This window comes from Aphis gossypii, chromosome X (assembly GCF_020184175.1).
Source record: "Aphis gossypii isolate Hap1 chromosome X, ASM2018417v2, whole genome shotgun sequence".
Taxonomy (NCBI): Eukaryota; Metazoa; Arthropoda; class Insecta; order Hemiptera; family Aphididae; genus Aphis; species Aphis gossypii.
This window is the reverse complement of record NC_065533.1, coordinates 5,164,454-5,190,830: the sequence shown is the minus strand read 5'-3', so window position 1 is coordinate 5,190,830 and position 26,377 is coordinate 5,164,454. Positions and strand designations below refer to the sequence as shown.

The 26,377-nt window shown below is 35.3% G+C and overlaps 1 protein-coding gene across 1 annotated transcript in view; it reads left to right on the top strand.

Moving 5' to 3' along the window:
* Positions 1–22,672, top strand: part of LOC114128162 (ephrin-B1) — a 236,810-nt gene extending 214,138 nt beyond the window's left edge. The window contains exons 2-6 of the mRNA XM_050206533.1: positions 15,399–15,540; positions 16,667–16,835; positions 17,816–17,929; positions 18,260–18,460; positions 18,818–22,672. Coding sequence (XP_050062490.1) covers positions 15,399–15,540; positions 16,667–16,835; positions 17,816–17,929; positions 18,260–18,460; positions 18,818–18,969 — 778 coding nt within the window. The 3' untranslated portion in view covers positions 18,970–22,672. The remainder of the gene's footprint in view (positions 1–15,398; positions 15,541–16,666; positions 16,836–17,815; positions 17,930–18,259; positions 18,461–18,817) is intronic.
* Positions 22,673–26,377: the final 3,705 nt, after the last annotated feature.

Below are 26,377 nucleotides of genomic sequence, written 5' to 3'. Positions count from 1 at the left end.
CACGTTTTTACCATTGAAAATTCGTATGAAATCTACGACACACAATACCATACCGCATGCAGCCAACTGGTCGCGTGGTGTTTTCGTGGTGGGGTGTAGGTGGCTCGGCGTCCCCCGTCACACGGTTGTCAACGATTTACTTGGTGGATACCTACCTGCGCCGGACGACGGACCCTGCGACAAGCCATCACCTGCAATCGGAGACAAACGCGCCATTATTTACTATCATTACATATATTACATCTATTATTATATACCTATACAGTTCGTGTGTAACATAATCCTCGACCGGCTGCCATGTTGGACTGCTGGGACGGCCATTTTATTTGCAGACTTATAGAATTACAAATTGGTATTTTGTTTTTGTTTTATCTAACGAGTAGGTATATATTGTATGGAACGTCTATACCGCCATGGGGTTAAAAAGGGGTGTCGGATAGAAAGAAATGGCTGCGGTACGTATATATAATACACATAGTATTATTGTTTGTGAGACTGCAATTATTGTGTACAGACGGTTCGTCATTATATGCTGCAGCTTGCAATGTACCTATACAATAATACGTGCCTACGATGCTAAATCGAATGCATAAAAGTTAACATTCAATCAAGTCCGAAGTGTTTTATTTATTTGTAGAACTATATATTTTTGTCCTTTAAATACTGTCCCTATTACTACATTGGATCTTATAAAAATTAAATTCCTATTATTGATGCTGTGAGTAACTCGGGACGACGGGAAAGGGATACAGTATGTCTAATTATTTCCCACCTATATTCTTTGATCATTATTATCCATAATCGCGCCACATAAATATCTTAAGTACGATTGTCGTTACATTTAAAACAATCGCGTCATATCTACATATTATATATTCATCTGTGAGTAGAATAATTATAAATTTTATTATTTATTAAAGTAAAGTTCAAAAGTCAATTTTCAAATCAAGAACGGTAGACAAATACCCAGCTTACTCGACCAGGCTTTTGTAACTCTCTCTCCCCTCATAAGTCTCCACAATCTCTCTTTGAGGGCAAATCATTGTATTTAATATATTACCTTAGTGCTGACCGGGAAACGTCCGAACTCGTGTATTACATACTTAGACGTTTTCCGCTTATAGGTTGATAGTATTTATACTAAACTTCTATTGTATGTAGGTATTATACGATATTATATAACAAGGCCGGTGATTATTCAGCCGATGGTTGATGAAATTAAAACCATTTACCTATTGTAATACCCGACAAGACTCACGCAAAAACACAAAATAATATAATAATTATACGGTTTAGTTTCGTCGCGCGCAGCGTAGGTAAGTACTGCGGTTCATAGGTTAGTACGTGTTTTTTTTCGTCGCATTTTAGTCTTCGTGATGTTTGGCAGTCTCGTTTTTAAAACGATATATTATAATACTAAATTTTTTATATTGTGCGTACCTAGTGCATGTGCAGTGCATACGAAACAGCGGTTGGCCGTCGGTCCACATTTCGGAAAAGTTTAATAATTATATGACGTGTCTGACGCGAAATCAGCCGGTCCGGTTTTCTAGATTAAGCACAGTCGTCGCAATCACTATTAAATATTATCACAATGCAAACGGTTTATGATTATGCTAGCGTGTGTGTAATATTAAATATTTATGTGTGTCTATCGCGTGAGATATTTAGAACCGCACTCGGCTAATTGATTTTTTTCTCCGTCGCGTTCGTGGACGGTGAAAAAAAACATAATTTAATTCTACAATCGTGTAAAACAAAAGGAAAACAATGTTTTACACAATGGTATATAATAATATAATGATATACCTGCGTACATATTATTATAAGCGTTATATTTTCATTCTCACGGCGCGTCGAAATCCTTCACTCCCCTCCCCCGGCACACCCGGTCGATCCGATTACCGTACGGATTCGCACAAAATGGCCGCTCGTACAACTCATAATAATATATAATATAGCAATGATGGTATTATAGATGGTGCGTAGCATATATTAAACAGTATTAATTTATGCTATACGCGAGTACATAATATTATAGTCATCGATACACGTGCCTGAAAAATAATGATAAATATCGTTACATTTTTTGGATCCGAGTTTTTCCACCTTTGGTACGTATTCGGTTTGGGTATATTATGTTGATTCCTATGTACAACACAAAAGTGACTTCCACGTATATGACAATATTATTACTTATTATAATATATTATACAGCGGATGTTCGTCGTCGTCGTTGTCTTTTAGTATATAATGTTTATCTGATCTGACCCAATACTCGGGCGGTGTACAATATAGGTACACTAAGGCGTGCGAATACAATAATATAACGAACGGCGTTTTCGCACGACCGACTGTTGCGGAAGATATCAAGATAGACGTCATCTACCTGTAGGTATATATGAGTCTCGACCGGCAGTAACATTTATTTATTTTAAAACTGTAAATCGTCTCGCTATTATTGTTATTATTATTTCAACCCCGCCACCGCCACGCGGAAGACCGAGACGTGCACGAGAAGCAAGAGAAGTCGTCGCGTGTTATCCGGCAATATCCGTCGGCCCAGTGAAATAAAATGGTAACCGTCACGAAAAGCGACACGACTTTTGGCCGTTGCCACCTGCACCGTGGAGGTGGAATGCGTGGTTTTTCGTTATCGTAGTTTACACGCATCGGATAGAAAGTATATAATATAATATAATGTATGATATGATGTATGTATATAGATATTATATAGGTAAAAGTAAAGGTCTGCATATATAGAGCGTTAAAACTCAAACCGACCGTGATGGAATTTTCGTCAATCGCTCAGTCGTAAAAATGTGTTAAAGTATATACGTATTATTTAAAAACCGTTCATTATAAATAACTTATCATTATTTTTCTATGCTTGATTTTCGCAATTATAACGCGGGTTTGCATTCACCGATCTATGTATACTGTGTAGTCATAAGATGGTTTTGCTCGATTTGAAATAAATTTAATTTGCTATCAACTGGGTATTGAAATGTCTACGGCGTATCGTAAAGTATAATGAGAAAGATGTTTATTATGATAAAAATATTCTATGTCGAATGATATTATATGGTCACGTTTTGTGGGAATTGTAAAAGAAAGCTCTATAGAATATCCGTTTGAAATTATCTATGTGGCGTACAACACCTGTACGACTGTGTATAGTATAATAATGTGCGAGTATGCGTGTACTTATACCGTATTGTGTGAAAAATCATTTCTAGAAAAGTCGGCATCTCGTCGAAAAGGGCGCCTGACAAAATCGAGAAGAAGTAAAAAAAAAAAAAATTGTAAGGGGTGTATGAAATACGTTCTTGAGAATAGCTTCGTGTGTGTGATACGTACAATATATCATAATATCGCGTATATAATATATAGGTGTGTGATAATAATTACGATCGCTCTCAGACTTTCAACAAAACTACTCTTCTCGCGCCCGTCGCGACCCTCCAGCACCGACATATATATACATATATAGGCAAGTGCAATATCTATACATATACATATGTACGGACTAGACGAGCTCGTAATTACTTTTCATCGTTTTTTGTCTCTGCTGCTCGTTCATTACACGACGGTGACGACGACGACGACGACCTGAGTACTTACCACGCACATACACATACAAACTATAACTCTTAGATGTGTATATGTGCGTGTATATACGAGTGCGTATGCATGTATATATACCTATATATCCGGACAAGTGTATGTATAGTCATATGTGTGAGGCCCACCCCCTCCCACGCCTAACCGCCATTCCAATCGTCCCAAACAAGCGCGTAATATACGCGAAACAAAAATTACCGTCGTCGCGTCCTGTACACGCCCGTTCATTAAAGTGTGTGAAGCATTGTTACGCGACACCCCGGAGAAAGGCGCCGCGTCGTTTGTGCTGTACGGTGCAGTGTATAGTGGTGTGCAATTCATTTCGCACAGCCCACTCGACTATTATTACTGCTGCGCGCCGACATTGATCTATTGCCGCCACCGAGATTTTTTTTTTTTTTTTGTCACCTCTTCGTCATCATCGCGCGGTCGGTTTCCTCGATATATTATTATTATTGTGTACTTTCATATTACACGGCGCCGCCACTCGAATATATACTTTATATTATTATACATGCGTACAGAGATTATAATGTATACTGTCTGCTTTTTTGTTTTCCCTCCCCCATCACTTAGAAGTTATATTACGCGTACTTGTATGATTAATTACGACACGTCGAACGGTGTATTATATTATATTAGAACCCTGAGTCTGGAGTGACGGTTATTATACGCCGTGAAGCTCTTGCCGGATGAGAACGTATATAATGTGATCGCAATCCACTCCGCGTATCATATGATTGTATGTTTTCCCCGATTCAAACGAGCCTCTTATCCATATTATGCACATAGGTGCCGAGTGTGCCAATTCTATAATATGATTCTGACTTACGCACGGCATTGGTGACTTGACAACAGCAAAATATGCGTAAAATATTTACGACCGCCGTATAAAGTAAATTGGTTTTCGGTTTTATGTATCGACGCGGAGATTGAGGCGAACTCGTTACCGCGTGGCACTTCTAAGACTAAAACCTCTGACCGAGAAAAAAGAGCGCACTTGAACATCTGACACGTCGCGATCGTTCTATTATAACAGGTATGCCGCGGAGAGCAGTTCAATTCGCTTATAATATCCACGTACATTGATTGTAGAGATTATTATTTTTCGTACCCGCAGAAAAGACTTAACGATTCCGTTGCGCAGCCCAATTACTATTCCTTCTACGCCATTTGTTTTATTTATCCAGACAGTACCGTCAGTACCAAATAAATAAATAACACGTCCTCGAAGTGAAAAACATTTTCACGACTCTTTCAATCGCACTTGCGGCGTTCTGTCATCTATGTAATATATATATATATAGTTGACTTTTATTTTATCCGATGACTTTTGGTTGTTACATAATATATTGTATTGAATTGAACTTTTGTGGCAGGTGTTTTGAGCAAAAAAGTTTTTTTTTTTTTTTTTGCTATTCTTTGACAGTATATACAATATTATATATTATATTTATTTATATAACCAACTAATAATTATCGACTTAATAAGCTGTCATTAAGTTCGTTCGCCCGTCTTAACCATTTGTAATATTATGTAGATGTATATTATATATAATTATAAAGCTTCCAAATAGTTTTTAGTCTAGTTATGCGTAATAGTTGGCTTAAATCATCAATAAGCCGGGGAAAACAAATCGAAATAACTATTCATATAATATTTAGTTTACCCACTAAATATGCATTAATATGCATATAAGCATAGGTTTACCTATGGTTATATATAATATTTTATATGTATAGGTGTGTACACAATATATATGTAGTTCCGCAGCAAAATTAGTGAGGTAAAAAGTAAAAAAAAATACAGTAGTTTAATTCCCACAAAAGCTGTCGTAATGCAATAATGAATAACTATATAACAATAACAACGATGGAGTATTTTGTACAATATTTATATGTACATAAAGTTTAGTATTCGTTGTGGAGAGAGAGAAAAACAGGATTGCAGATGCAACCTAACCTGTGTAAGAACGAGAGAGAGAGAGAGAGAGAACGTTGAATGAACATGTTTATAATCCCGGTAGTTATTTTTCGCTGTACACTTTTATACTACATTAATCTTACACCACCGCAATTACGCGTGCAGTAGTGTAACCGCAAAAATGTGGTTTACTTTTTTTTTCTACCGTTAATCATATTTGCATAAAACCATAGTCTGCATGTACTTACTCTATTAAAGTACATTTAACCGGATAAACGTTTATTTCGTTTTCATTATTATTCGATATTTACGAAATGAAATATTGCGGTATGTAATCTCTTATACCTACAAGCTGTAATGTTTTGCTGCTATTTGATAAAAAAAAAAACACGTTTAACTAGATTGGAATTATTTACGACCAAATTGACTGCATTTTTTTTCCCTCAGTCTGCAGTTTGTGTGTATAGTTTCGATGCAAACCTCTGGAAAATATATTTTATAATAGCATTTGTTCCGCAGTGTATTATGTTAAACTTTAAAACGTAGGTTTTAATATTATTATTATCGAATCATAATATACAATATGCTGTTGGCCATTTGATTTTTTTTTTTAAAAAATAACGATTACACGCCACGCAGCAAAAACGTTCTACTGTATATTATAGTTATTGCATGAACCTACATCCGAAATGCACTTCATATGTAGTAGATTGTTTGTCGTGTAGCCGTTACGTTTTACCGGTAACGAATGAGGAGTAGTGTTCGTGTAAATCAATTTCCCGCTGGAAATTGCGGCCAAACGAATCTGATTGACGCAAAGTTTGAATTTCAAACCACTAATATTACATGACGTGTACGTACAATATCCGGTTAGCGTTTCCAATAAATATATTTATATACTATATATACTATCTCTGTACAATATATATATTTATATACAACTGCAGCGTATCCGTAAAAGCCAATAACACGAAGAATCCGATTCTTTATAATATTATATTACGCGCACGTATTGTATTGTATAGGCGTGTTTGAATTGCGCGTATGACCGGTGTAATCGACGAGACAATAATATGCCTAAGTATGTACGCGACTTGCGGTTGTCTGCGAATTTATACGTTTGTCCTAATTCGACAGATAAAATGCATTTGACGCGGTGTGCGGTATAGGTAAGAAAAGTAGACGACACCGACACCGACAATGACAACGTTTATTGACGCGCACGTATCATCGTGGTGCCGCCGCCCTTATACTTACGCTGTCTGTTATTACGCGTCGCGTATATATCATTATCGCTTATACACATGTATATTATATTATATTAGATGTGTATGTGTGTGTATAATATAGTACCATAGTGGAAAACCGTGTAACCGACCGACATTCATCAAACCCGCGGCGGCGCACATCGAAATCCGTTTACCTGTGTGAAACAACCATCCCTTTGCGCGTATATAATATATATATATATATACACGCTGACAACACCTCTCCGGGGACGTTGCGTATTAGCGGTGTACTTTATAATAATATATAGGTTCGATGTCATATTTTCCAATTATCCGTATTTATATGATAGGTATAACATTTGTGCGATGATGATATTATAACATATTGGTTATTATTATAGTATCGTACGTTCCAGTATCACCGGTCCCGTCGTAAATGATAAATAATATTTTTTAAAAGGAGCGAGCGTATACTACGTATTAAATTGTTGCCGAGGAAATGACGGAACAAATGTGGGGGTGGGGGGTACTTTAGTCGTATTGTTGTGGTGCGGGCGCAGTAAAATATTTTTCGATAAACGAAGAATTCGAGGCCACCGCGGTAATTACACACGGACAATATTACGTATTATTATTATTATTATTATGCGTTATACCTATTTGATGTACCTGTAATATGCGTGATGCGTACGTACGACAATGTAAAAACAGCTCGTCTTTATATATAATAGACAATATTTTTACTGCCGGCTGCAGCTATATTATTATTATTGTAGGTACGTCGTTATTTACCCGCGAGCATCGTTATATATTACATGAACATTTAAGTAATGGTTTTTTTCATTTTTTTTTTTTTTTATCACATTTATTTAGACGGGTAAACGTGTGTTTACCGTTTTTTGCAATCACGTTAAATGGTGCGTTTTTTTCTCGTACTCCACCGTCCGTATTATAACTTTGGGATTAAGCTACCTACGTATAATATACTTCACGAACGCGCGTGTAGCTTGCACTATCCCTGCAGTGTGTGCGTAAGTAGGAAACAAACATATACTTATATATATTGCGCTCGAAATTGAATAAACCGCGACGAAACGGAAAAAGCATATAATACCGTGTACACACGATGTCGCGTCGAACCCGCGCGCGGTGGCGGGCGATCGAGGCGGGCGCGTACTTCCGCGCGTTCCGGTCGATCCCTCCACGAGTAATTTGCTTAATAGTTTTGAGGTTTTTTTTAATCATTGCCCGCCGCCGCGGCACTCTGACGGAAAACTTTTTTGTTTCCCCGCCCGCCTGCACCGGCGCCGTCATCGCTTGCAAAACACATATTATATGCACTAATATACAACGCACAACAATAGGCCGGGGCAATATCGCGTACACACGTGAACACGTACACAGCTACGGTGGCGGTGGGGTACGTCGTCGTGTGGGTATGTGGGTGCGTTCGCCTTATATACGTATAATGGCGGCGTAATGGCTGACGGTTGACGGCTTGTGAGTCTTGCACACATACTACGCACACACATATTATATATATATATATGAACGGACGTGCGCGCGCTCTTCGCTCCTGTGGCCGCCGCCTAGTGAAATCTGACACTGACAGTGATTCATATTGTTGTCCCCTCGCTCGGTGCGACCCATAACCTCCCCTCAAACCCCTCACACCGTTCGTGTAAAGTCCCCCCGCCTATCACCCCTCAACCACCCTCCAGGACACCGCAGGGCTGACTCGCTATGGTACACACTCATACACCCACACACACACACATATATTATAAATTTGTGTGTGTGTGTGTGTACGGGGCGCTCCGTCATCATATTTAATCAGCTTTTGTGCTTGGTTGGCCTCTTTTTGTCGTGTTTATATGTTCGTGTCTGTGTGTGTGCGTATACCACCCCCTCCCCTAAACACCGCCCCCCTATACCTGCGTATACCGTTGAAGGAAAAGTTATTTTCCGGACGATCCCTGCTAGCTGCAGCACTACCCGCCCGGCGGCCCATCCACTCCGCGCGCCGATCCGACGACGGGTATCGAGTCCTCTCGGTGCTCTCGCTGCAGGAAGTTTAAAAAACAACGTTTGCGTATTGACGTTCAGCACGCTGGGAATTGCGAAATTATAGTTTATTTCCTCCTCGTGCCGCCAAAGAAGCGTCGTTTGTTCTACAAACATTATTTTTCTTGAATTTTATTCATTTTTTTCAAACAAAAATACCCGACGACTTTTTCTTTTACTTCGCACAAGCAACAACAATCGTAGCAAAAAAAAAAAAAAAAATGTTTAAGAGAACAACGAGATTCATTTTTTTTTATTGTTCATTAGAGATCAAACAAGTATACTACCACATAACTTGGTTAAATAAAATAAAATAAAATATATCATTTTTATATATATATAAAAAAAAGAACAAAATATTGTTTTAAATTTTACGAACAACTATTCTTGAAGTATCCGAGTATAAACAAAGTACAATAAAAATAATTCTGTTCACTTAATTTACTCATATCTTGTAGTATTTTACCTTTACTCGCAGACGGCGTGTTCGATAAACACAAACATACATATTATACATTTGGAACGATAACGATGCAGCTGATGACAAATTCGAGCGTTATTGAAAACAGCGTTCCCCGGCGTAATAACCGTTGCGATTTGAATTTAATCGCGTTCGTGTGACGATAATACGCATATGGCTAACGCCAATTATATAATGCATTGCTTAGCTGGTAGGCAACCATAGTCAAAACAAATAAACGCGTGTTTAGGACGCGCAACGCTCATAATATGATATATAGGCTGATGGTCGTGTGGTCGTCTGAGTAATAATCGCAATTGTCTTGCATTTTATAATATTTTTGTCGAGTCCGGATACGCATATATTTTATTATATTATTATAGATACTGTGGTACGTGTAACACAGTGGCACACTTATGATAATATTATACACCTGTGTTTTAAGTATGTTTAATGGTATCGTATATTTGAATGCGCAAAGACATCCAGTGATTTAAGTCGCGCGATCGTTGAACCCGAACGGGGAAGACGTGCCGAACGCGGGCAAACGTACGCACGGCGCCGGTTTGTCGCGTTCGAAAGTTTTTTCTTTTTTTGTCTGTTCCGCTGCTGCAGCAGTTGTTGTCTTCTTTTGTTTTAGCAAGGTACCTATATATATATAAATGCTCACAAACGCGGCAGCTTAAGCAATAGTTAATTACAAAAAGACAATTAAATACGTGAATTACTTTTTTAAAGAAACGGCGAACTTTGAGTTCGTGGTGTTCTTTTGTGGAACGTGGTGCGACGCCGAATTAAAAGATCTTAATATAATATTGTAGTATGGTTGTGCAGTTGTATTTATATCTGTCTTAGTGGTAAATCGTACGCCGTGCTTATTGGGTGTGACCGTGATCGGTGAGTTTAAGTTGTACAATGGGAGGGGATAAAATTGGTGAATCATTGAGAAAACTGTATCAATTGCAGGGTGCGTTTGTTGTCACAACGATCGGTATGGAAGTGTATTTCATAATTTATTATCTACAACGTATTTGAGTATTTTTTTCGAATTTTTCTCGTGCAATAAAACACAATTATACATTATATGATATATACTAATTACACCAATGGTATTCTGTTAAATAATTTGAGGATTAAAGACTACAAACAATATAATAACGTTGTATGTATAAGGTACCTATATGCATCGATCGATTCCTTGCCCCACACACGAACGATGACGACTTCCGTCATATAAAATATATTGCATGTATAATGAACGACTGAGGAACCTCGTCGTGCGAATGATTTCGATTGCTAACGAGCAATATAATAATAATAATATTAATAATGATAATATTTTTATTACGTTTGTATTATACTGGCGCGTAAAACTCATTAACGAAATGCATCGGTCTCGCTGCACCGTCTACGCTGTGCATTAATGACGCATACGCGTAAAAAGTTCTCGAAACGCTCACGCACTGCACAGAGTACCCGTATTATAATAGGTTATATTGTAGGTACGTATAGTGTTGTTGATACGGCGTCAAAAGTGGGTAGGTACATACGCGTGAATTGACGACAAGTACACTTATATATATATATTATACACGATATAGTATGTACGTATAGTAGTAATTTTCCTCGCTCTCTTTTCGCACGCGCGCACACACACTCGGTCGCCTTTCTCCATTTTAATAATAATGATAATAATAATAATGGTAATATAATGGGTGCGTTTATTTGTTTCTTTTTTTTGAACCGGGGAAATATTTCTCGATCGTTGCACACGAGTTGTAGAACACATTATTTTATACGATGTAGGTACCTATACCGTATTATAGTGCATAATATATCATAGAACCTACGCCCTGTATGATACAACTCATGTGCCACCGTAATACGGCGGTGGGTATATGATGGGTCCTACTGAAATGCATGTATAGTACACGTGCGCGGGGTCACTACGCAGCCGGTGTCGATTGAAAGCTCTCTTCTCTAATTGTTTCTATGTACGTGAAAACAAAAACAAAAGTCTGACTACGCTCGGTATTTTGCTTGCTATCACCGCCGTATCGGCAACTCAGCTATCTGTAATATACTCGTCAGTAATATACTACAATATTATACATTTACTGTGCCTACAACTGTATGCTAGATGTACCTATACAAAATTATATTATATTATATACTGTATGCGATGCTCAAGCCCCCGACGACGAGCATATCCTACGTACCTATTATATGTACGTATACACGTCCGCTGGAGTAGACCCATTGGTATACTGGAGAGATGGCCCGGCAACCCTTCGTTTTCACACTTAATCAACACCAGCTTTTCCTAAGGGTTTTTTTTTCGTTTCGCGTCTCTCCCGCACTCCATGCCATCATACCCCTTCATCGGACCCCCGCCACTACTCCCGTCATTCACACGCTAAATAATGGCTGCCATTCCGTCCTCAGACCCCGCATTCATATATGTACGTAAAGCGCCTCCGTCGAGTGCGTATAATAATGTATTATGTAACGCGCAGCGACTGCCACTGCACGCACCCCCGCGAGCCGACGTCTCGCTCCCCACTGCGTATCATCGGGCCGTTGTCGACGTAACATTTAGCAAGGAGCGTCCCTCCGTGTCATACGGGTTCTATGTATTATTATGTACAATACGACTTGGCGAATATTATAATACACGTCCCGAATCTCGGAATACGATCGCCGAGGAGCTCGAAGGGCGGTAACCGGACGCGACCGCCCATATCTCGACAACCGTAGCCGCCATAATCATAATAGCGGACCGCGGTGGACAGAGGAGCGCCTTTCCGCACCCACCCTACATACCCGTTTTTGTAGACGTATATTGCGGAAAAACCACCACCGCCGGTTTTTGTTTTTTGTAATATATTATAATATTATCCTTTATGTACACGCCGAGGGGGACATTCGATACGACCACCGAATTTCACAGGTTTCCCCGTCATGTCCGCCGCCGACAACCACATCCACCATAATATAATAATATGATATTATATAGTATTTCATAAATGAATATATAATCTAATGTTCGAAATGCGAGCACAAACCATGACTGCGCCTGCAGATAAGGGATATTTAATAATATAATAGATAATAATATGGTTTTTTTTTTTTTTTTTTATAATCGTCGGCCACCTCTATTTTTAATGTACGCAGTGTGCTCTTATATGGTTTTGGTATCTCCTCAACGGGTGGTACCACCCCGATTATCATACTAACATACATATTGTGTATTATTTATTATTATTATTATTATGTATTCTGTGAAATCGGCTTTATATGTTATTACACATACCTAGCAATACCTTTAGGAATTACGATTTACGTCTAAACCCTTTCAGGGTTTTCGTCTAAATAATTTTCGTTACGAATAATATATAATATCTATAAATTTCGCTCCGGGGGTAAATAAACGAAAAATGTACATAGAAAAGAGCTATGCAGGATTCGTATACCAGCAGGGCTCTCAGTTATACTATTATACTATTTCTAGGGCATCGTTTTATTATTTTATTCATTTTTAAACGAAAAAAGTGCCTCGAAAACATTTATTATATACATAATACATTATACACGTTTCGCTTGTTTCACTGAAAGCTATATATTTGCATATGCATGCAAAAGCGCGCGCTTAATGTACAAACTCCTCTTTCTTAGTCACGATCATCGTTTTCACCAGTTTTGACTGAACTCGATCGTTTCACGCGCGATGATGTCGCAGGTATTTATCCGTATATTTATTCAAATATCACGACTGCTGATATATATTATTAATCGCAGCCCGCAAAAGAATGAGATTTGAATTTTCCAATATCTTAGTTTACGACATAGTACCACGGCTTATACGAATAGCTAATACACGATAAAGTTGAAAATGTTGAAGGTACATATGCAATACGTAGACCGAAACGACGACAATGTAATAATTCTATCGGAAAAAAAAATTCAGAACGTGATTTGAACGCGAACGTCGCGTAAAATCGAAATAACATGTGTATGACCTACATACATGTATAATATGATACAGTTGTGTACTTACAGAGCGGCGACAGAAGAATTGTTTCTCGGGACAAATAATATATTGCATTCATCATTATTAAAACAATGTTTGGTTCTGTACTACTGTAGTATATACGTATGTGGAGTCTAACTAGTATTGCGGAATATACTAATATAGAACATAGATTATATAATATATTTTTAGAAACGTTTATATATTTTTTTTTACGGTTCTGGAAAATTTGTTGTGATTCGGTAAATGTGCTAATGGCTGCCGATGTACTAACATCAGACGATTTTCCATACAGCTGAACAAGGATCAGTACATTGACACTACGGTTATGTGTATTATATTAAAATTCAATGATAAAATTGCTTAAAATAAAAATGATTATTTATTCGTTGTCGTGGTTTTAAACTGTTATACGTCTCTTTTTTTCATCCCCAATGTCAAACACTACTGTGCACCGCACCATGACGGTCCGTACACATACATCAACAATGCGCTCGGTCCATGTATGTATATATATAAAGAAAATCAAAAATCTAAAAAAGAAATATTCCGCGCCGGCAAATCGATTCGTCATGACCGCCGCCGTTGTCCGAGCTGTCCGATCGTCTCTCGTGCTCGTAATATAATCCTATAACATTATATTATATTGTATACATACACACGTCCACTGTGCCCTGACAAATGATGACCAGACACATTCTTCAATCGCGCTTACCATATTATATAGACAAGCACCCATCATGACGTATGCGTATGCAATATACATATATTCGGTCGATGGTCGCGTTACGCGTCACTTAGGTGTAACATATAATATATATACATATATATATATATATATATATATATGTATGTAATAAATATTCTTGGCTATATATATTTATTGACGAAAATGAGAGACGGCAAACGGTCGTTTAATAATAATTACAGCAATAAACATTTATGTAATTTTTACGTTCTTCCGTATAATGCACCCGCGCTGTAGCGACCACCGTGTACACGACCCGTGCGTTGTCGTTATATACAAAGTAAGAACGGGCAAGAAAGTTTATAGTATCTATCGTCAGAGGGGCTACAGACAAATAATAATGTGAGGAATGTATAGAAAATATCTCCACCACCATAATATAATAATACAATAACTGTTGTGATATCGGTTGCTTCTGTAGAATTATTCTGACCGACGACACAACAGAAACTATAAAGGTAGAATATAGAATAATAATTAATACAACATGGTGTATATCACGGCCGAACCGGATGAGTGTAGACGGTGTGTGCCTCATCATGTCAACGCCGCCGGATGCGACGTGAAGTCAAAAGCTCGGCGGGAGCCATAGAGCGCCGTCCGTCGAGTGATATTATATTATTACCATAGAATTATTAGAAATCTCTTCTGACAATCATAATATGTGAAAATCCGCGCATAACACGACGTCATAATAATGGCGATGTAGGTACCGATATAGACAGGATAGGTAATATCTAGAACTCCCCTCGAGTCGTCTCTGCATTATTTGGTCGTCTCAGGTACGGAATAATGTACCTACTCGAGTATAATCATGTTATTAACTCAAATAATTATTAAGAATAGGTTAATGCTTATACAGAGTACATTATTATTATACCCGTATTAATCTACCGCCGAGAATTGACGTTTCGCGTAAATAATATAACACATACTGTATATTATAATATGTTTAATATAATATATTGTGCATAACAACAATGGTCTATGTAGAACGATCGCACTATATTATAAAATAATATTCGCTTTCTAATCTGATGCAGTGATGCACACTATTTTGTCTCCTCGAGTAAGATCGTGGATTTTGCGGGGTACCCCGTGGCCATTCATCTCCACTAACCATATTTAAAATATTATACTCATTATAAATTTTTTTATAAAAACGTAATAAATTTTTTGAAAAAAATATAACATTGATTCACTCTAAGAGATATTGAATGTTTATTGTTAAAAGAATGACACGCTGCGTGTATGAATTAATGTCCGAAATTAATCTTGGAAAAATCTCGTAACTAACCACGTAAACGATACTGTTTCAGATTCCGGATAGACAACACGGATCACATAATTGACGTGAACAAAGGAAACCAGCCTTTCGAATACGACCAAGTGAACATTGTGTGTCCCGTGTACGCGCCGGGGACACACGAGTCGGACGCCGAAAAGTATATCATTTACAACGTAAGTATACAATTTACATATTATACATACCTATCATTTATTTATCATTTATTCCTATCACAATTGCTTGACTATAATATAATGTGCACATCTAAAACGATTCATAGACCTGCAGCTTTTATAATAATTTTTTGAATTACTCAAAATACATGGTGCATTAAGGGGGTAGGGGTGCAATGTGTGTCGTATTATCACACTCGAGTCCGGAAAGTTTTCTCCCAGTCACACATCGCGACCGTACATGATATTACTTACGAGTTTACCAATGTCATACTCTATTATTATTATTTATTTATTTCCACTACAACGGTGGACAATAGGATCATTGTCTACAGCCGCTAAGGCGACCTTTAACTCGGTCGATTTCAACGATTCTTATTAACACCACCGCGTGTGACGGTAGTGGTGATGATGTTGGCGGTGGGATTCGGGCAGGTGGTAGTGGTCGAGAGATATAGATAAGACAGTGAAGCGCTGCACGCTGTTAGCGCGTCAGCCGAGTGGTAAATTTGGCATTAATAGCAGCCACGTTCGTCGCCGTCGAGGCGCGTATAACTTTTCGGCCTTTTCAAACTGCCGACTAATTGACGGCGGCCACTGACTTTATTGTTGTAGCACAATGCCGCCTCTATACACCGCGGCCGATTTACAAGTTTTTGTTTGCCAGCATCAGTGGAGAATTTCATCACTGATGAGCTGTAGTCTCTCTCTTTCTCTCTATTCTTCTTTCTCTATCAAAAACGCCTTTGCAATATATATATACGACCCCTATACATAATATAATATTGTTTGGTACACTCGAAAAAGCTGCAGCGTCCAACAAAACACCGGAGCACAATGGCGGAAGCGACTCGACGAAATTCGTTTCAAAACCAGAAATCGTAGTCGGTAAATGAGATTTTAACTCGTTTGCCAAAAATCAAAATAAATTAACCGTAAAAATAAAACAATAAAACCTTCATATCTATATTTTCATATGCATATATAATCAAGAAAACGCTTTTCCGTCAAACTGCTTTGGTACCTATATTTACCGCTTATACCTATAATAACATTATTATTATAATCTTCCAAAACGCATTTTGCGTACATATAATTCTAAAACGGTTTCCTTTGTCTTTTTCAGGTGTCCAAGGAGGAATACGATATGTGTCGAATCACTAATCCCAATCCAAGGATCATAGCGTATTGCGACAAGCCTTACAAACTTATGTACGTCACAATAACATTCCGGTCGTTCACACCTCAGCCCGGTGGACTCGAATTTCAGCCGGGACAAGACTACTATTTCATTTGTGAGTATTACTGCTGCTATATATATACATATATGTATATAGTCAGTCTAATAAAATATCCACGTTTAGGCACGCCGTAAAAGTACAATGCAGATAATACTACGCGAACCGACTAAAACGTTATATATATGTTGTTATTCTTAAAAGCTTTAACTCGTCGTAAAAAAAATGAGACCCAGGGATGATGACGATAAACTCGCCGACGCGTAATGACGCCGCAAGGGGGCTGGTGCCATCGTTTTATTACCGGCCGACAAAATATCATAACAATATATTATGGCGAATCAATATACATGGCGGCCGTTTTCGGATTTCGCTCTGCCGAGATGAACGGCACAGCGAGTCGTCCGGTTATTAGAGCTTATCGTTAAAAAAAAAATAAATATGTTTATTATTAAACCGCGAGAGTTAAGTTTGGCACGTCCTGAAACCCGATCATATCTGGATGATTCAACGAGAATCGACCCTCGGTATAAAAATTTTGCTAAAAAAAACATGTTCTCGCACTTCCGTAGCTTCCGTGTATACTATAATATTATTATATGATATACAGAATTGCTGATATGCCAAAAGATCCTTTAAAGTCAAGAACTCGTCATCGTGACATTTTTCTTTTATAATTTTTTTCATTACATTTGCACCCTCGTTTTAAATGTATACAATTTTGGTATCATCGCCATACTGACCGACTGACACTAGCACTTTATCTTAGCAGTTTCCGCTTAGAATTAAATCCTCAAGTTTATTCGGAACAATCTCGTTTATATTACGACTAATAGATTTAAAAATATATGTATATAGATTCACTAGCACTTAAAAAAAAAAAAAAAAATCAATCAAAAACTAAAGAATTGTTTGCTATATATTTTATGATTTACTTTGACAAAACCATTACTACTACTGCGCATAAAAATAAATAAATCGCATTAGCCGTTTAAACTCGCCTGTTAATACAACGATGTATTCATATCTTTTTCCAGCCACTTCGTCCAAGGACGACATCCACCGCAGAATCGGCGGCCGTTGCTCCACCAACAACATGAAAGTCGTGTTCAAGGTGTGCTGCAGACCAGAAGACCAACAAAACAACCAGAGTGAGTACTTTGCAGCAAATAATATCTATCTAATATTACGTCGAAGTCATTCCTATTCGTTATTGCGCTATAGATCATGAACAGCCTTATCGAAATTATGCTATTCATATGTTATTTTAACTCTCTCCAATTATCACAATAATTTGCTTGAAGGGGGTAGATATTTTTATTTTTTATCTTAAATTTTAGACATCATGTTAAACTATCTATATTTTCTTTATGAACAACAAAGATAAATAAATTTAAAAAGTATATAATATATATATATATATATATATAGGCACATTTTTATATCATGTAAAATTTACGATGGACGTCCGTTTTTTGCAGACTTGGCCCCCCGACCAACGCAGAACGCCGGCAACCCTCAGCGGCTACCAGTGCCGGGCAGTACTCACGGATATCCGGCCCGACCTCCGTCTGTATATGCATCGTCCACACAGCAGCCATCGTTGGCCGGCAAGCAGCCTCCGTTCGGCGCCACCGGACCGTCAGTGCACAACAACAACAAGCCATCACACAAAAAATCATGTAAGTATATATTATATATTTTCATCCATTTTTATTGGACCGTGTCGCGGACTCAGGACGGAGGATAGAGTTCTATCGCTGTATTCCGAGAAGGAGGATATGGTTTTTCTCTGAGAAAATCGTATTATAGCTCAAAAATTACGAGACGGTGAGATTCGTTTTTAACGCAAAAACGTGCGCGTGTAGACTCCCAAATTTTGGAACCGATCTCTTTCGTCGTCAAACGAGTCAGTGGTACAAGTGTACAAGTGTTTTAATAATTATTTCGCTTATACGATGCGTCGGCGCGGCGTCTCAAAAATAAAATAAATATTATTCAAAAATTTTACCATTGCGTTTTCGCTCGTCTGTTTACAGCCGAATACGACAAGCATCCCAACGAAGTGGTCAAGAATGAAGAGCTCACGTACAACGGTGCCGGCGCCACCGTCGCCGGAATTTCGGCAAAGGCGTTGGTTGTTCTAGTCCTCGTGGCCATCGGTGCTTACGAACAGATCATACATCGATAAACGGTCACCGCTCCGCTAGGATCCCCTTCTCACCCCCTCATCAACACTCCACGAAATACGACAAGCGTATATTTATCGTAAGAATAATATTATGTGACATATTATTATTATTGCATTATTGACGACACACTGTGTACATACCTACCTAAATGGTGTTTTTATTTTACTATAATATTATAATATCGATGATATGATTATTATTATTATTATTATTATTAAACTCTTGTAAATATATATAAAACGTATATGTATATATAAATACATATAATATATGATATTATAAAAAACACCTCCGATAATAACGATAATGATAATCCTCCCCTCCCCTTGAGTAATTATAATTATTATCAATATTATTATTATTATTATCTATTATTATTATTATATTATTATTATTATATATTATTATTATTACTATTATTATTTGTACATAACAATATTATATATAGACATGTATAACGTAGGAAAACGACTATATATATATTTATATATACACGATAATTATTTTATTCCGACGAATAATCGAAAACAATGTTTTATTTTTTACCGTATCGTATCACTTCAGACAATTCGAAATTGCCGGACAACAAATTTTTTTTTTCGTGAACCCTCTTAACTTATTATTATTATTATTAACTGTTTAGGTTTGCCATAATAACATAATAATATTACAACGAACGTGTATACGGGAACAACGATGGTATAGATACAATGCGTCGCGAATTAAAAAAAAAAAAAATTAATCATAATTATTCGTAATAAACAAATATGTCGCAGTCTTTTCGCCATCTGTACAGCCAAGTGCCATTTTACCGGTTCTGCGACATAATTTTGTATTTAACTCTGTTCGTGGTAGGCCTCACCGTCGTCGCCATTCGATACGATATACACGTATAAATATTTAATATTATTATATCGATCGATATAATAGTTAATTAATACACTCTTCATTATGTAATATATACATATATATATATAATTATCGTACGTCTATAATATGTTTTATATAGAAAAGTAAAAAAAAGTGAAATTATTAGGGTACCTATGTGTGTGCATGTGCGTGTGTGTGTGTATCTGCGTGTATGCATATTCGATTACAATATTCTCGTTATTCTATAATCGGTTATATTTGTAATTTAATTTCTGTGATCGTTAATTTTTTAAACATTAATATAGAGACATTTTGACCGTAATCGTAAATCTATATAAATTTAGTTTCTTTTAAAATATTATGTACAACGAGAAAGAGTATGTAAATGTATAATATATATATATATATTTATGTATAGGTACATAAAATAAACACCTATATTTATCTGTGTTACATAGATGCGAGTGCAAAAATATCACACACATACTCAGCATTCGTACGATATACTTATTTAAATATGTTTTATTCTTTCCATTCGTTATCTAATTTATTTTTATTTTTGTCATCACTTCATAGTATTATAATATATAATAAAATGTATGTATTTTTTTTTTTTTTTAACGTTTTTATTACGTTTGTGTGAAAATAGTTTTATATATAAATATAAATAAATATATAATAATATAAAGGAAAAATATTATTTTGTAAAATCGTATATTGTGTACATATATATATTAATGATATTAACTATACATGATATTATATTATAACGTGTATTTCATGTCACTGTATTAGGTACACGCGCATTCAATAATAGTTTGTATTATATATTATTATTATTATTATCATAATATTACCTACATGTAACACGTATTATTATAATATGTTATTACGATTTAAGGACAATATTGTACTCGAACGAAATTCGTAATATATATATATATATGTATAAAACTGTACTTAGCTACCCCTCTCACTCCCGTAATAATAATAATAATATTATTGTAATAGGTATATCCCCGCGACTACGGCACCGCTGCCACTGCCACCGCTGCCACTAATATGTTTTTTTTTTATAATATGTAAATCGGCGCACCACCACGTGCGTGTTTCGATTCTCGAACATCCATCACTGATTATCGTTAAATTAATAAATGTATTATTGAACTTTCGTTAGTCAGCAAGCGATCTTTTCACGAGCGACGCCGAAGGGATGCGTCTGCTACACGAACGGTGTTCGTAATCTGTTTTTACCGTATTAAATTCATCTGTACAGACGGCTAAAATAATAATTCGCTATAACATTATTGTACGTATTATTATCATTATTATAATATTCCGAGCAATGCGTGTGCAGCTGCGCAGCAGACATAGACACAGACATCACACAATATTTGTCGTGGCGCGGAGTTGTAAAAATGAAATTGAAAAAAAAATATTCGATTTAGTTCTAATGAAATGCTTATGTATTAACTATATGATATATCTCTTTTATACGTATACATATATATATATTTCAAAAACAAAAAAAAAAAAATTTAAAAATATGATAATCGTTTAATATTCAATTTGTATAGTGTGTAATGTTAGGTGTTTTCTTTTATACTGTTTCTTTTTCGTCGGACGGACGGACGAATAATAAACTGTATTATTATTATTATCATCATCATCAGTATTAGGTACCGTTTACGTCGACAACTCAGTATGTATTATAATCTTATGGTGCCGTCGGTGAAACATGTTCTGTACTATCGTATTACCGCCGGACCATCGATTTATTATTATAATAATATCATTATTTATTATATATATTACGATTATTATATTTTGTACATTTTCGATTTACTCGAACGTCGTGTTCTAAACTCCGTACATCGCTAATGAACAAAAACAATAGCATAACACTCGTCTTCTCCTCACATTGTCCAAACCCTATGACCCCCCACCCTCTCATATATGTTCAGCCAGTAATATTATTTTCCGTCTTAAATTCGTCTCTTTTTTTATATATATTATATTTACATCTACTAACTATATGATAATAATTTTCGTCATTATTATCATATTAATGTAGTACGCTCGACACGACGATAATATGTTCATACATTAAACTGATATCTCGTCGACGGTGTGAATTTTTTTTTTATTTAGGCGTATTTTTTATGTGTTCAAGTTCCTATGTTTCAATGCAACTTAAAATAAAATAAAAAAAGTACAAACGAGAGAAAAAAACGTTTTTGAATTTCTAAAAAATAAACTATTAACTAAAATTTATATACAACTATATTATTATTATTATTATTATTATTATTATTATATCGCCGCGTAACCTGTTGTGTTATAAAATGAAAAAAAAAAACTGGCTGAATGTTCGAACAATTAGGATTTAAGTATAACTTCAAACCTGTATGTTTAATAAAATATTTACAGGATAATATTATAATAATAGTAAAGCGCCGTGTGTTTATTTAATTTTTTTTTTTTATTTATTGTATTTTTTTTTTTTTAATTATTTAATTTTTTTTTTTGTGTGTAGTTTGTTAGGATTTAAATACATTAATATTACCTAATATTTATTTATATATGTATGTGTCATATATGTATATACGACGCATATGTATATATTTATAATATATAACATAATATAAAATGTATACATCCTTCAATTTATTGCCATACCCGCTGTATAAATGAATAAATGTCAAAAAAAAACGTGTATTAGCTTAGAATTACCTATGTATGAATTTAGAACAGGGCACTTAATACTTAGAACTGATGTGTACTCCTATTTGTGCTGTATGTACCAGTTAAATATAAGGTTTATGATAATAATGAGTTGTTTTTTGTTTTTATTTTCTCCACTTGTCGAATGGTATACATTTTACCGTACCTTCCTATGTACCTATAAGTGATGGGTACGTAGACCAACAATCGCGATCCTATATGGGAAAATGTTTAAACTTCGCTTACAGCGATTATCCTTTTTGTTGTAAACTCGGCACAGCAATAGTGGATAACGAAAAGGTCGATTGTAAACTCGACCCGGCACTAACGGGTAATTAAAATGTCGATTGTAATCTCGGTCCCGGCATATGAAAGTCTTTCCGTGTACGCACAACTGAAAACAATTCAACTCCCCTGAATATGCACACCACCATCAACAAATTATTTGAAAATCACGCCGAAACCAGAAAAATCGGTTTATCAAATTAAATCAGTCTTAATGAACTAATTCAAGATTAAAACTAATTACCTATATAAAGGTAAAAGAGTTAGTAGAAATTTTGATTCGCTAATAAATGAAAAATAACGAAATACGTATATACATTATTATAAACAGTGTTAATTAATATATACTATATAAATATAATATATGTAATATAATATATGTAGCTTAAGCATAAATGAATGTATCGTTAAATAAACATCTTATTTTTATAGGTACTTATGTACAACGGCATTCGTAATATTTTTATTCGATTAAAATGAATAATAAATCATTTTTTGTGAACAATGAGAATCGCATATTCTCTGGGACGTAATTTTTAATTATTTTTAAAATAAAAACTAGATGCCTGCAAGTACTACCAAATCAGGTATGAGTCAATAATCACTGTTGTATATTATATAATATTCCTTTTGCAATCGACCAAATACGCAATGGCTGTCATCAGAACGTGCGAAAAAATTCTAGGAAATCAATTTTTTCCACTCGGAAAACGATAAGAGTTATTATGTAATAATAGTGGGTTGAGCATACATGAAAAATTGATGTAAAAACACTAACAATTTATCTTAATATTATACACATAACATATGCTACTGAAATAGGTATACCCATGTATTGTATAGACATCTTGTGACTTAATAATATGTTCTAAAAAAAATTTAGGGAAATGCGACGTGCATTTTTACATGCTATATAGTATATGTACCCGTGTACAATATTATAGTAATATGCAGTGGAGACTGCGGAATACAGTACGTACCTAAAACGTTCGTATTAAATCGTTTCTTTCACATTCGTAACGATTATGGATTTCTGCAGCGATCTCAGTAAAACAAAACAATGTGTATTATAAGAAGCGTGTGTGGAATATATTGAATATAATAATACATTATATCAGCTTCTGCTAAGGTTCTCGACATCGAGCGCTGTATATAGGTAGGTACTCCCATTACTTTTTATCGTTGTTTTCCAATTTACGGTGTACGTAAAAGATAATAACAGTAAGTATTTTATAGCAATACAGACTACAGATTTGGAAAAATTTAAGTTATGTAGTACCCGCGTCATTCCACAGACAGTGTTGACGTGCTCGGGGTTAGACTAAGACATTTGGTATGCTTTTTGAAAAAAAAGTGATAACAATAATCACCCTGATTAACTACAGCACATATGATGTCGAAGTGAAGATGACGCTTATATTGTGTTGTTACGAATATACCAGACACCAGTGCACTTCGAAATAAAATAATGACTCCATTAGTGTCGTCAATAAGATAGAGTTTCTATGATGGATCGACAAAACGCTAGAAGGGAAATCGCCTTTATACATTAGTGTATCGAACTTCGTATAGGTTATTTTATTTGAGTTTAAATCGATAATAAAAGTTTTTAAAATAACTACTGTAGAAATATTATTGCTTGTCATCATAGGCAAAACTACGAGACAACCCAGTCAGGCCATGGCCTGACCTAATACTGACTGGATATCATAGTGTCATACTGACTTAGTAGTAGGTAGAATTTAAAATAAAAATTAAAAACTTAGAATTTTTTTTTTCATATTTATCACTGGCCTGTCCTAATAAAATTGTCTGGTTTCGCCTATGCTTTTCATTATACAAAAACTAAATTACTATTGTAATAAATGTGTTAAATTTGAATTTAATGGTATTTCATTGTGTTCAAAAACTAATTATGATTGGGGACAGTTTATCAGTCTACAACGTTAAGTATATTTTCCATATAATTATGTTTTTGATATTGCTAGTAATGTAAATATTTTTTTCAATCAGTAATAATACAAAAGTCTGAATTGATTTTTTCCGAAATTATCTATTTAAAAATATTATTGTTTGTACCTAAGAAATATAATAATATATGTGAATTTTTATAATCGAATAATGTTTTGAATTACAAAAATGCAATGGATATCGTTAATCATTATCGAAACTTTAATATTTTCCAAACATGAGAAAATAAAATGTGTATAAATACAATCATACTAGGTAATATTATATGTTTTAAATTTTTTTTAGTTCTAAGTCTAACATTCAAGTATCTATTTATTAAAATGGTAATCAAAACCATTTTATGAGGTCTTTCCAAAATACTTGGATTGCAATCTAATTCGTTAAAAATAGTATGATAAAGACTTCATTTATTGCTACAGCTACACAGATGTATAATTTTTCTTTTTAAATTAGATTTATTTAAATCAGTTAAATTATCTGTTAATGTCAATAGACATTTTTCTGTCTCAATTATAATTTTAAAAGTGCTTTCAGATCCTGAAACTATAAACCACCGTTATTTCTCAAATTTACAAACTTTGCATAATTAGATGAATAGTAATTATGATCTGACGTTTGTTTTAAGAAGCTCAATTTACAAGAATTGCAATCTAATTGTTCTACAACTTTTGTTATTATGTAACCTAATACCTATATAGTATAAAATATTTTCTTTGGCTGCTTGTAAAGAAGGATTTAAATTATTAATCAACTGTAACCTTTGAAGTATTTCAGGATCATTTTCATCGGACTCGTCATTAAATTGACCATTTTACGAATTTTTATTCCATTTGAAATCAAAAATGTTACACATAGCATCATCATCAAACGTATTGCAGTTTCCATTATTTTTTAATTTCAAAGCATTTTTTATTAAAATTTGTTGTACAGCCGTTTTTAACTGCATGGTATTAGGATTGTTATTCGATCCACCCCTCTGTCTAATTTGACAAAATAAGAGCTCTAAAATCTAAATGATCCTGAGAAAATTTATATGTGAGAAGTTAGTCAAAGTTCAAAGATTCATCAGCAAATATTGACCTGGCAATGAAAAATTATAACATTTTTTACTCAATAATTTTAAAAATATAAAACTCAGATTTAAGTAATTTAACTCAAAAACTACGAGATTAAACTGGAATGTACCCAAAGATCATCTTTACCTCATCGTGTTCAAGAGTTTTAGACAAAACTTTGGGGGCTAGACTCGAATTAATACCTATCCAGTACCCCCCCCCTTACGATATGCGAATAACTTTAGTAGGAATAAAGCACTAACGAAGCACAAACGATAAAAATTTGTTGGCACCCAAAATTCAAAATGGGGGGTGCTGGCATGTCTTCGGAACCCCCCTTACAATATAAGAATAACTTTGGAAGGGATAAAGCACTAACGACGAGATATAAAGCACTAACGTGCACTAATGAAGAACAAACGATAAAAGTTTGTTTGGATCTGGAATTCAAAATGGGGGGTGCTGGCATATCTCCGGCACCTCCCTGTAAGAAATGTGATTA